The following is a 14,019-nucleotide window of genomic DNA, read 5'->3' on the forward strand; positions in this document are numbered from 1 at the left end:
ATAAAGTGTTATTTTAATGGTAACGAATGTCGATCGCGTGTTAGTTGCATAATAGATTGTTGACTTAATGATTTTAACGTTGCAGAGTGAATGTTTTTAATTTCTGTCTGTGTGAATTGTAATATAGAATCAAATAATGATTGATAAATCTTTCTTACTGGAGATTATAATCATGTTTTTTTTTTACTGTAAATCCTGTAAAAATTTTCTATTTAATTTCGTATTAATTTCTATTTAAAACGTTGCATGATAAAGAAGAGAAGTGATCAATTAAATTGCTGAATGGGAAACCTTAGCCTCCCAGTGACTACTCTAATCGATAAATCTATTCGAACGGTCGGTAAAAATGTTTTCCTATCTAAATTCAATAATCTAAAATGGCCGCCACCCACGCCCTATTTTTCCAAATCGATCGCATACTTCACAATTCTTTAGGTATTTCACTTAAAACGAACAAGAAAAAGAAGTCAAGAATTCAAGAATTCAAGAAGAATTCAAATCGTCTTTCGTTCATTACGTGTGTTGAATTAATCAGAAGCAAAACACTGGTTTCTAACGAGTTGAATAACCCTGTACAATAAGTGCTACATGTTGCAAGTAAGAGATACCTGTAAAGCTTTCGTCAAACACAAAAAATTTCAGTTCGTTTGAATGCTTTTCTTTCCGTTTGTTTACCATCAATAAATTGTTTACCGAGGTTAATTCCATGTCCCGTACGCGAAGGGTTAGCCGCGTCTTGATAAAGGAATTCCATTTGCCGCGCAGCCTCCAGACTCAACGAGCATCGTCATAAAAGGCTTTATCTGCTGAGCAGTCTATCTGCGGATTGTGTACAGTAATGTTCCCAAGTCGCACATGGTGTGTTGATAAGCATTAAACGTGTTTGTGGCTGCAAGATAACTTGCGCATTTTATTAATAACCGTTAAGTACACCAACAGATTATCGTCGCTCACGGTTTTGCATCTGGCTGTGCTTTGCTTATTATTAGAGACAGCTTTAACAGAGCTAATTATAGGTGATATTATATATCCATTGTCTCTCCTGCTGGCTGATTCCTTTAGAAACACGTCGTTGTCGAGGTCATCGTCTTATCGACGCTCATCGTCCCGCGCGAATCGAAATATTACCACTATGGTTTTCAACCAGCGCCGTTCGATTCTCGTTACGAGCGCGTCAGTGATTTTTATGCTGTACGGTGGCACCACTGCCGTGGTAACCTCAGCGTTTGACAGAAAGCGAATATCCCGTTGCCGCAATATTTCGATTGTTCGATTCTTTGTCTTTTTCTACGTCACTTTTCTCTGAACAGTATATGTATTTCTCGTAATGTAGATTTTGATATGTATTACTTATTAAAGATTTCTCAGAACAACAGGAAAACGTGTTATTTTTCGTATACGGTTTGCTACAAGTAATCTAACAATTTTAGTGTTCCTCAATTACGTAATACGTTACAGTGTAACTGTTTCGAAAAATTACTTTATCTCTCACCTATCTTACGCTCTATTATGCGAACGAACATATAAAAAGAAGTCTGTGCGAGTCGTTGTCATCGCCTAGAAATACGAGAGGTGACGGTTGGTCAAGCCGTGTTTACGCTGGCATCCTTACAGGAGAATTGATTTCGGTAGCAAAATGACCAAGGCAATGCGACAAACCGACGTCAACGAAAAGTATATCGCGGTAACGCTCGAGATGCGTTGGCTCAGATAATTCTTCCCCTCCTTGTTTTCTTTTTCCGCACAAACGAGTGTTCACGCGAGTAAGTGCATCGCGGCCCAAGCGATGATACGTTTAACTACAGTCACGGTTATTATGGGAATGTTTACGGAAGATTCTTGGAAACGTATGCCGCCGTTCGGTCTTGAACTCGAGTCGCGAAACGATCTTCGTTAGTGGACACGAATAATTCCGAGATTAAACAATTCGTAATATTGCGAAATTTACGGTGTAATTATGATAAATAACACGTATGCCTTTTTACTTAATTGCTTTTATGTTGTCTCAAGTTTAGATAATACATACATTGATTATATATTTTATCCATGCGTTAACAAGTATTCTTCGCAATAATTCACTATAGAGGATTATAGATCAAATTGAAGGCAAGTTCAAGAAACATGTTTATGATGCAGGGGAACATCGTTCAATTGAACGTTCGATTATCTGCACAAGTGCCATCTAGCAAAGGGAAACAAGCATTCTATGTTTACTTCACTTACATGTTCATATATCGCTAGCTTATCGTCTTGAATTCGTCGGTATAACAGTGTGCATAATACCAACATGAGAAATGAAACGTGTAATAGCGAGGGTGACAGAAAAAGTGTAATTTTTAAATTGAAAATTTCATCAATAATTTAACATTGAGGTGTAATTTTTTAGTAATCGCACCTTCGATAACATGCAAATATAAAAATAGATATCAAAGTATGATATTTTTGTATGCTATGTCCTAGTAAAACACGTGTGACGTATTTGGCTTCTTTTCGAAGTAAATAGAATTATATTTATTGAAAACTTAATCATCAAGTATAATTAACAAATTAACATTCCACTGTGCTTTTTATATTTTACACCATGGTCACTTTTTCATGACTATTGTATTATTTACATGTAGTATTGGTATCATTAAAAATAAACACCATTATTTGTTGGACTAGCTCATATTTTATTTTAGATTTCATCGAAAAATTAGCCACCGGCTGCAGACGATTACCATGACAGTAAACGTATAAGGTAGCACCTAAAAACGTTATCATAACTACATATTTGTTCATTATAAATTTAAATTGTTACTTGTGTAATTTGGTATGGACTATAAATCTCTTTTGAATAACATTATTTACGTATATAAATATTCAGTGTCTTTTTAACCCCTTGACTATTCATTATTCTAATATTGTGTGAAATAAGAAAAGCTAATGTCAACAAACTAATTGAAAAAAATGCGTTCCTTTTACGTCTCTCTTTATTCAAGCAAATAAAAAAAAGTCACAAGGAGATAAATCAGGCGAACACAGGGGTTGATTCAACGTTGACGATGTGTTACTTTCCACCAGAAACTTTAACACAGCTCTTCATTTTAAATTGCGTTACATTTTTCACATAACACAAAACTCGAACACGTCCTAACACGAATCAACTTGCACAAGGACTAATGCGTTTGACACTGTTTACTGTTCGCGTGCAGGTAGTAGAGGAGGGGTCAGGCTAAAGAGCAAAGGAGGGGGGTATAACTGTTTACATTGTTACCACTTTAACGGAAACGAAATTATTTTCGAAACTTTATTGCTACCCTTCGTATTCGAGGATGACCAACCATAATATTATTCTTTACCATAACCCCTCTGTACTCCCCATAAAACATCCTACCTTTTCCATGATTATTACACAAAGAGACCATAAATTGAAATAAAAGTTTATTTCTTTATGAAAAGTTGCTTTTACGTGTCTTCCTTTTATGTATATTCTTACTTTACGATGTATGTATATTCTTACAATTTATTTCCATAAACTGTTCTTTTTAATTAAATGAAATTTTTGACTAATTTCTCGAAACTGAATGACCATGGACTCAAACCTTTTCCTAGTTCTTTTACCATGGACCCAAACCTTTCCCTGGTTCTTTTACCATGGACCTAAAGGTATACCATAAATCGAATGCACGTAAAACCAATTCAATCAAAATATCGTATTTCTTGCCATCTCCTTGATAGTTTTTTTTTTATTCTTTTCACCATTCTTTCTTTGCGACAGCAAATCAAATTAAACGTTCCACTTCTTCTCTTATTTCAGATGAAAATTGAAACGTCTCAGGATATGACGTAAATATCGTGTGGCAAAGAGCGTACGGGCAACGGCACAATGAAGAAGAATCTCGCGCCGTAGTCGCCGCCTGCGATGTTAGTCACACAGTCACCCTCCTCGACGGACAATCTGTCGAATATGTTGTCGGTACTCGAGGAGGAGGCGAACGTCGATATCGACGACGCATTCCCGCCGCACGTCGACACGTCGAACATCATTATACAGCCGGAATCGCCCACCGGCAAAAAGCAAGCGCTAAAGACCTTCAACGAGGTCAACACGCTTCTACAGGTCGGCAGAAAGAGGGAGGCTAAGCTGATCGTAAGGGAGAACGCGTGGCCATTGAACAACGGGATTAGGGCGCAACTATGGCCAGTCCTTTGCCAACAACACGTACACGGCAAGAACATGCTCGATGGATTCTATTGGGACATGGTCAATCAAGTTTTTGGAACTACAGGTACGTTTCAAAACATCTCAACATTGTGATCTACGAGTTACAGGTGATACAACCAATATAGCGGATAAATTATTAACGATCCAAGTTACTTTCGCCGTGTTTAGTTCCAGCTAATCGGTACTCGTTTGGTCACTTTCAGACGATATCATGTAATTGCCTTTATTTGAATATTTCAGCATCTAATTAATACAACAGTATATTCATATTAATGTAATATATTTAAATGGTTTGAGTTGAAAAATGGTTTATTACCGTTTATAATTTGTAATATATTATTGTATGATATCTGAAGGCAAAAATTTTTGTGCCGACCTGGTTTTGACAAAGAGGACTGACTGGAACATGATGGCTGGTTAATACATAATTTAATCCTTAATTTTTGCCCCTTTTGCACTTCCACCTTAATGTAATAAAAACATTTTTAAACGATACGGCCAAAACAAAAAATGCCAGATGTTTTTATCTCATATTAAGATTTTTAAGTAATATAATAAAATAACGAACATCTCATTAATGAAAAAACAAAAACAAATGTAGCATATATTTGCTACTTATTATTGCAGATAATAGAATGCTAAAGATTACACAGATCAAATAATTACAATGTGAAAAAGCTGGTATAATGGTTGTATAATTATCTGTTTTAACAAAGTTAGCTTGTGTAATTATTTATGTTTGTATAAATTATATTTTAGACTGACTTCAAGTAACCGAGTAACCAAGAATTTCAACAATAGTACAGTTTTTAGAACATCTGACATATAAACATTTTTGAATATAGAAAAAGCTGCATAAATTGGTGTATTAAAATTAAAAATTCATTAGAATTTGTCGTGTTTTCTAGGATTTGTTAAAGTTCGAAATTGTTCAAAGAAGTTATTTACCATTCTAATAATAACCAGCAGAAAATCTATTTATACGAATATGTATTATTAGCGTCTCGATACGTAAACCTTGCACGTACAGCAAGAATGTTTTTGTGGCTAAAATTTGTCATTGCAAGAGTTACTGTGTTTGACGTACAAAAACTTTCATCTTTTCCTGTTGGCTTACTTTTTTAAATTCATTCTATTTAAATGTATGCACTTGTTCTTCTTTCAGTAAGATATTAACATTTCTAGTTTACTATAGTGCTATACTTTCCAACAACTTCGTAACAAATTGAGTTAACACAATCACGAGTACAGTTGCATGTCTATATTAAACAAAGTATATATCCTACCTGTTTGTTATATTGCAAGAAACGAAATTTTTGTATCGTCATTTGAACTGTTTTCACCACGATACAATTAGTCACTTATTTACAATCCCAAGTTCGTTTGCAACGATCCGCTTTCTTCGATATACGAGTATAGAATGACTTTTCTTTAACCTCGACAAAAACACAAAGGTTCAAATCGTCCCTATGTCCGCACAGCTGCGCGTTAAGCCTCTTCTTTCAATGTGTAAACAAACGCGTATTTCTGAGGTCTTAAAGCGGTTTTCAACCATCTACTTTTCACGCTGCTTTAATACTTGTGAAATTTTAACGCTATTACGATTTCATGTTGTAATATGTAAATAATTCGCAGGACATAATACAAAAATTTACATACTTGCATATTTATAGTTGTATTATTGTGTTTCATAGAAATTAAACGTGTCTGTGCTGTATTTTCAATTACGTGAAATCACCATAACTACTTACGCAGGTGGTTAAGAAACATAGAAATACGACATAAATGATAAATTTATGCTGTTTTCTCTCTCTCTCTTTCTGCTAAAACAGTAACGACAAACCGTGGAATATTATTTATAGTATGCATAATACATGCTTCTCCTGTAATTAAAAGTTTATTAAGTATTCTTTTTAATTCTTTTGCTATGGAAATTTAATAGTATTATTATTACTTGATTATTCAGTAATGTCTTACATTTTTTCAATTAGTTATGATATTTTGTTCAGTCTTTGAAAGTTATGCGAACTACCTACTTTTACATCGCAACAGAGTTGCAGTTTAATTTCTTTGCATTATAATAAATTTTCTAGCAATAAATTTTAATAAAAGCCAAATTGGAAAGTGTAATTCAAGTTTATTACAGTTCTTCCATAAATAAGATTGAAAACAAACGAGAAAAAACGAATAATTGTACTTAATTCTTGTTTAATGGATCTCTTTCATGCACGTATAAGTGTATTACTTCAGTCATCATGAGCTAATATCCAGTTCGCGTGATTTCATGAGTTTGATCCACGAGTTTGAATGTTCGTGTTACTTCAAATATTTCATATCACGTAGACGTGTACTCATTGCTAGAAAAATATCGTGATATATGGCATCTTGGTTCAATTACTGTCAAACATGATCAATAAACGAGAAATTCAACGAGTGTAATCAGTGAAACATGACCTTATAACGTATAGAAGAAATTATCTTAATTCTACTTAATAAATTCCGATTGAACGGTGAACTTCGCGCGCCTTTTTTTTTAAATATCTTTTTCATACAACCTACATTTCCAACTGATTTAAGAGCGTTTCCATTTCTCTTTGAATAGAGAGATTAATTATCCATTATATTAATTATCAAAATAAGTATTCATGTATAATTTAGCAGAGAAGTATTTTAATCGTGCACGCCTTTACCTAACATCAAAACTTTATTTTAACGTAGACAAAAGCCACAAAATCCTTTACACACATCGCAAAACTTTCATTTATACTGCACTCAATAACTTTAATAATATTCAGGATTTCTAAAAACAGCTCATCCATTAAAAATCACAATTCTCTACCTATTTCAATGTACCACAAAAAATTAAGTCGTATAATATGAAATATCGAATTTCTAATTATTCCCAAATTGATCGCTCAAGCGATTACCCAAGTATTAGGTTAGGTTAGCTTAGTCACGTGATGACTTGAGCGTCGAAACGTCTTTTTTTTCTCGCGTTAATTTAAAATTTATGCAATTAGTGATAAGTTACCATTAAGGAATCTGAGAAGGATGTTTGTTTGAATTTAAAAAACGATCTTCATTCCTCATACTGCTATCTAATATAATCATACGACACATATGTCATCGTCTCTTATTAGACCATATGGTTTTCCAGCCATTCGAACCAGCGTATTTACTTTTAAAATCAATGACTGATGGTCCGGAATTACTTGTTTACAGAGCTACCGGAAAAATCAATCATGCTACCGCCGTTCGTGGACAGCACTCATTGCCTGTCGTACCACCTGACGAGGAAAGGCAGGAGCGTTGCGGACAGGGTTGTGTCTGTGCTGGGATATGCCTGTCCTGATATCACCTACAGCCCTTCTCTTTACCCCATCACGGCTCTTCTTCTTCACTTTATGCCAGGTAAATTTGTATAAATAAATAAACCAGAGGGATTATCGTTATATATATAGAACAAGAAGGGCGGTATAGAACTTTCCAAGAAGTTTCATATCATTTGTTTCATAGTCACAATGGAAATTCACATCGCGTGCCGCGCGTAAGTCCGAGGTTTCTTGCCCGATCGCATAAATTAAGACGTTAGACACGCGGTTGGATACAATCCCAATGTTATTAATAGAATAAAATCGAGAAATGTTCACGAGATTACAGTTTTCCATTCCGTTTGTTTCAGAGGAGGAGTGTTATCATTGTATGGCAAGCTTGGTCGCCGCTAAAGACAAGATGTTCATTACGCAAACCAAGCTCCTCTACGAGGTTACCTGGAAAACTGTCGAGCAAATCACCAAGAAGCACGTGGTGCGTAATGTTAGACACAAGTTGCCCAAGATGAATCACGTTCCAACCGTTCTGGCCTGTTTGGCTTGAAGTGATCATCATTTTTACATAAAGATACTGTGTTTACCGGGAATCTGTGGCCGTGTCTTCGGCTCCCTTTTCAAACGATCCTCGATGTTTTTCTAGGTGTGGGTAAACGCAAGTCATTTCTACATCAAACAGACTGGAACGGGAATACACGTATTACGCGCGATTATTTCTTTATACTTGAAGAATGAATCATGAATTTTCTAACGCTTAGTAATTCTAAAACGTGAAAGAGCGCGTTGTGAAAAACTGCATGATTAATCAAGAAATATCATATGATGTAATTGCACTCTCTCGTAAAAATTAAGATGCTCGATTTTTTTTTTTTCTTCAATGTGTTTATTTCATTTTATACTCGAATTAGATTTTTATCTATATTCAACGAAAGTGTACATTTTAGAAAGACATGTAGTAAAAGGAACGTAAAGAAAGTATGTAATTTTAAAAGTAAAATTGAAAGTTTCACTTTATAAAAATCTTGTAAAAACTCAACGTACAATTACGTGCAAATAAATATACATAATTGCTACCGTTTTCATTGAAGAAATCAGCTGCTGTACATTTAGCAAGGCACTGCTCTGGATCCAGAGCGGAAAGGATTTACATGGATTGGATCTGGTGGATTCTGCAGCTTCTTCCTTTCCAGCATCTAGTCAGGGTTATGGACTGTTTTCTTCACGAAGGCATCAAGGTGTGTATTTGCAAGATTCACAAGGAATCATCAAGTAGATTTTAGACTATCTTTCTTTTATCACATCTTTTCACGGTACATTAAAAAAGACATCATTGGCTTTGGTTCAAAGCGAGGATGAAGTAAGAAATATGTATAATATGGAATGCTCTTTTCCAGGAATAGTATAAATGGTAAATCCGCGTGTTTGACCATGTGCCAGTGAGAAATCGGTTTAATGCATGCATTTTTACACGTTGACTCTTCCTAACGTACAACGCATCAACTGAATATCTTGCATATTTGTAATACAGAAATTTAGATCTGCTTTAATGCGCTCAATTTATTCGTTGCAGGTCTTCTATCGAGTAGCAATGGCTATAGTTTTATTATTCTATAAGCACTCGTCACTGCAAAATTCTGAATGGATGAACGAAATTTCGAAAAATGGTATTGACGCTGCCCTCTCAAAGTTCTGCAGGCAAATACCGGTAGGTATATGTGTAGTTATTTATACAATTCCTTAACACCATTCACTTTGAAAAAGAAAAAAAAGCAGGCAATTTAAAGAGAGTATGAAATGGGAAATTAGCTATAGAAGTTTCTATTTATTAATCTGACGAATGTCTAGTAAAGTAATATCCAAAAGTAAAGATAATTGCACATAGAATAATAATTATTTTTCACAAACTTATAGGTAACATCAGCAAAATTTTTACGTACCGCATTTGGAATACGTGGACTCAGCTCAGCATACATATCAAGGGTATTTTTGCGTACAGAAATGGCTCTAAAGAGTAGAAGTGTTTTAACGGGGTCTAGATCATTAGCTAGATCACGATCCACGGACAATCTACCGACGAGTCAGTCTCAAGTCAACATTCAGATGATGTCACACACGCTCACAATAAGAGAAGTATGTTATCCGTATTCCTCTTTTATGGAAGATGGTGTAAAACACTGGCTATTCGAGAAAGTATTCTTGTCAAGTATGGACTCACGTACATGCTAAGATTTTATTTCATACTATCTGGTGGTTTCTCCTTCTGGCTGACTCTTACGAAGTATAATTCTGTTACTTCTGTAGTTCTCAGTATTGGCATGTTAACGATGTTACTCTTCCGTTTACTTTCAGAATATCAAATTATGTTTATTAAGAATGTACATATATGTGAGCCCATTATTATTATCTTTAAATGTTGCGAATGATTCTTTTATTTGTGAGACATGTTGCAGGTTCAAAGGCTTAGTATCAGTAGTTAACGTGATTAATGTTTCTTATAGTAGAATAAATATAAGTAGACATTTTTCAATGATCATCGGTTAAACAATAGTTTCTTAGGGTATCAGAATGCAAACTATGCAAAAGCTGTTCAATGATTCACTTTGTTTCATGTGCTCTGCCCTCTGTTCCTGAACTACTATTACCTGTTACATTCATTCATACTCACCCATTGTTACACTTATCGTGCCAGCTTTGTTGCTGTTACCGTCTATCCACTTGCAGTTACTGCCGTTTTGAATAGTAGAGAATAACAAAGATTTCTTCCGATAAAATTCATATCTTCTACTCATTAGGTCTTCTCACTGGCTTTCAGTGTTTCACAAATATGACACGCCGAATGTAACAATAAAAAAAAATTTATATATATGTGTATTTTGTATATTCTATCGAAAAAGTCCCTTCTTTGTTATATATACATATGTCTTACCAAGAACAATGTTGAGAAACTCAATACATAGATGGTGACTGTTACTGGTGGGCTACACGAGATGTGTTTCTTGCTTGTCATTGATCGATAGGATGGTCGAACTTGTCTCTGAAAAATAGAAGAGTGAAAGAAAAACTGTTGAAAGCGCTTCAAATCGCGGCGACATCAATTTCGATCAGTGAATGCAGCAGCGTGCTTCATAAACTCAAGTCTATCTGCAGTTCGTTATCATATTTTGGTTGTAACAGCTGTACAAAAGAAAACCAAACAGCAGGCGTTTTAAAACAGACGCATTTTAATTTTATATACTAATTATTTTCAATGCTTCCGTAGCACATCGATTACATCATTTAATTTTCTTTTTTGAGATTATTACATCGGTTACACTGGTTAACAGTGAGTTGAGCATTGATTCTCTATCCATATACTCTACATATTTGTGTGTGGCATTAAGAAAAAGAATATTTTGAAAATCATGGCCGTTGTTTCCTGTTATGCTCTGTGTCTCCGATGGTTTTAACCAGTGTTTCGCATAATATTATTCCCAGTTGATACGTAAAGTTGAGCAAAAACCGTATGTTATTATAACTGACGGTTCTGTGTTGTCTTGTGTCATGCTGCGTTACTGGAATGATGATGGATTTAATGGTCATGGGTGTAGGGTGCACACAGTCCTGGACCGCGTGCTCTGTCAATGGGCGTTTATCCCATACAAAGCATATGCTCCCAGATTCTAGACATGCCTGATGTAAGTACTTACGGCCGTTCAGCGCTAATTCAGAAACAAAAAAAGTTCGGCAATAGCAGAGTTTTCTGTAGTTCACTAGTCGCCTCTTTGTGGCATGTCGATATTGTCGTTATTGGTGTACATACAGCCGCCTTGAAGTATATATTACATAGGTTATTTAGTCTACATGGTACTCCCATCTTTGACTATTACCAGAAAGATACGTTTAGCGTGTAAGATATGTTTCACGTTGATTGTACGGTGGCAATTGTTCAACAGCTCTTCTATAATAAATTATGAAAAGGGCCAAACTGATGTAAATGAAATTTTATCGTTATTCACACTCAAGGTACAAGTACAGTTAGTGATTATCGATTAAGTCAGTTTTTGAAGTCGCGATTTTGTAGTCGTCGTTACTTCTCTGGTGTACTTCTTTTTGCCTGAGGTTTAATATTCTTGTAGAGTGTTCACTTTGAATTGAATTGTGTATGGCCTGATTTATATATTGAATAGAACAGTGCACTCTCTCGTACTCCTTCTAAATAAATTTATATGCTCAGTTTTATCATTCTCTGGCTATTAATCTGGCATGTGTTGTTTCCATTTTATTTTCATGCATTCGTAGCGATTTTCCTTGGAGTTCCTTTCCTAACCCATTTTCTAATTTGTATTGTCATTTCCCTTTTCCACGTGTTTTAGTTTATTTATTGATATTACTACTGTGCAACACCAATAGTACCTTCTGTAGAAAACTAGTAGCTATGATTGTAAACTTTTTGAACACCATTTAAAACACTTGTAGTCATAATCAAATATACATTCTTATACTTTTTTAATCCTTTATCATATCATTTGCATTGTTCTACCAAGTTTTCATTTCACAATCTTAATTCACTTAAAATTTATAATGTCCTTGCAATTTACTTTTATATTTGAATGATGCTGTTGCCTTTTGCATGATGAATGAGTTTTTGCATCCTATGTAAGCATATTGAGTTTCTTAGTATTTTTAACATTTTTCTTCTTAATAGTTCCTCTATTATTGCACCAGCGTTATAGATTATTGTATAGATTATTAGAAAGACAAATGTCTTTATTAAGAAACAACAGAACAGCTGTACATTATATTTCCTTTATTATAGACAGAACTAGAAGATTAATAAACTACTATTAATACTTAAAAGACTACTTAAAAGACGATTTAAATATGTTCCATTAAAATTAATATAAATGATTAATCATAATGAAGAATCTAATATAAAACTTTAATTTGTAAATATAATTTACGATTTAAAAATTTATTAAAGAACAAACCTAATTTTGTGTAGATGTTTTATATAAAATTATTAATAAAATTTACAGTAGAACCAAATTGACAAAACAAATACAGTGTTTGTTATACTGTATGGCTTTATAATTACCTATTTTATTAATTTTTTTTTCAGTTAAGCGCATGATCTACCGCTGTTGTGACTTAGTTTGCTGTATTCTTGAACGACTAGAAAATTATTCAGAACTAATGTTTGCACAGTTATAAATACTAATAATAAATGTCATATTAATTTTGTATGTTTGCTTTGTGACAGTTATTCACATTATGGTCCTGGCTGCCTATGAGGATCACCATGTATCAACCAATTCTACTATATACAACGGAAGAGCACGGTTGTTCTTTGACAACATTCTATGTAAGAGTAGAGCAACATGAACCAACCCTGCTGATGATAAAAACATGTAACAATGAAGTATGTTTCTTCTACACGTAATTAACATTTTCAATTATCTGCTCCGAGTATATAATTAATATTTGTTTCTATTATTTACCATCAGGTATTTGGAGCCTACTGCTCTACAAGATGGTGTGAACGTAATTTGAAGAATGATAAAGGACAAAGGCAAGCTTATTTCGGAACAGGTGAAACATTTCTGTTCAGTTTGTATCCTGAACGTGCAAAGTACCCGTGGGTAGGCATGGACTCTGCGCACAATGATTCTAAGGTCCATCATTCAGCTGAGCTATTCATGGCTGCGGATTCCAAAATGATAACAATTGGTGGAGGGTAAGATCTTTTTGTTAACACCATCAAATAATGCTGTTTATAAATACCCAGAGATTCCACGATGCAGAAAAAATAATACGCTTTCGTAAGAATTTCATAAGTATTTGTGGACAAATAGAATGATACATGTACTTTATACGTCATTTAAAAATTATAAATATAATAAATTGTACGAAATTACATTCAACATTACTAATTCATTGTTTTCAGAGACGGACAAGCTATATGGATGGATGAGAACATAAGATATGGTAAAACAGATCGGTGCTCTACGTTTAATAATCCACCTCTTTGTGCCAGCGGCGACTTTGAAATTAGGGTATTAGAAGTATATGGATTTGCCGGTGCTTGAGAAGAAGACAGAGCTTGGCACTACGATGTATCAGTTTATTTGATTCCCTACTGCCATTTAGCGACTCTCTTCTACATATACAGAGTTGTATACATTACATACAAGTATCTTCGTATCGTATCTGTGCAAAATTGCTGCGTTCTACGAGGCGCGGTATTTGTGATGCATCCTCAGTCGTTTGCGAGGTACTAGTATTATTATGTGTGCATGTTTCGTTGTTGAGGCGCTACGAGGTTCTGTACCGATTGAGATTACGTAGATTTATCTTCTTCGTTTTATTACGCTTGTTCGATTATTTGTCCCAACGTTCACGGAAACGACCAAACGATTTTTACATTTATTGTGTTGCAATTTCATTCCTTAATAGGAAACGAAACGAAATTACATCGAATGGTTGCTAACACGTAGATTGTAACCC

The 14,019-nt window shown here is 34.5% G+C and overlaps 1 protein-coding gene across 2 annotated transcripts in view; it reads left to right on the top strand.

Moving 5' to 3' along the window:
• Nucleotides 1-14,019, top strand: part of LOC108573737 (TBC1 domain family member 24) — a 52,369-nt gene extending 38,350 nt beyond the window's left edge. The window contains exons 2-11 of one of the 2 annotated variants that reach the window (XM_017936212.1): nt 3,800-4,271; nt 7,430-7,618; nt 7,890-8,014; nt 8,625-8,771; nt 9,107-9,241; nt 9,448-9,666; nt 11,124-11,210; nt 12,776-12,934; nt 13,020-13,249; nt 13,460-14,019. In XM_017936212.1, the coding sequence (XP_017791701.1) occupies nt 3,905-4,271; nt 7,430-7,618; nt 7,890-8,014; nt 8,625-8,771; nt 9,107-9,241; nt 9,448-9,666; nt 11,124-11,210; nt 12,776-12,934; nt 13,020-13,249; nt 13,460-13,601 (1,800 nt within the window). In that variant the 5' untranslated portion in view covers nt 3,800-3,904 and the 3' untranslated portion in view covers nt 13,602-14,019. The remainder of the gene's footprint in view (nt 1-3,799; nt 4,272-7,429; nt 7,619-7,889; nt 8,015-8,624; nt 8,772-9,106; nt 9,242-9,447; nt 9,667-11,123; nt 11,211-12,775; nt 12,935-13,019; nt 13,250-13,459) is intronic. The other variant, XM_017936213.1, reaches the window with a different exon arrangement.

Source organism: Habropoda laboriosa, unplaced genomic scaffold (assembly GCF_001263275.1).
Source record: "Habropoda laboriosa isolate 0110345459 unplaced genomic scaffold, ASM126327v1 scaffold126, whole genome shotgun sequence".
In the NCBI taxonomy this organism is placed as follows: Eukaryota; Metazoa; Arthropoda; class Insecta; order Hymenoptera; family Apidae; genus Habropoda; species Habropoda laboriosa.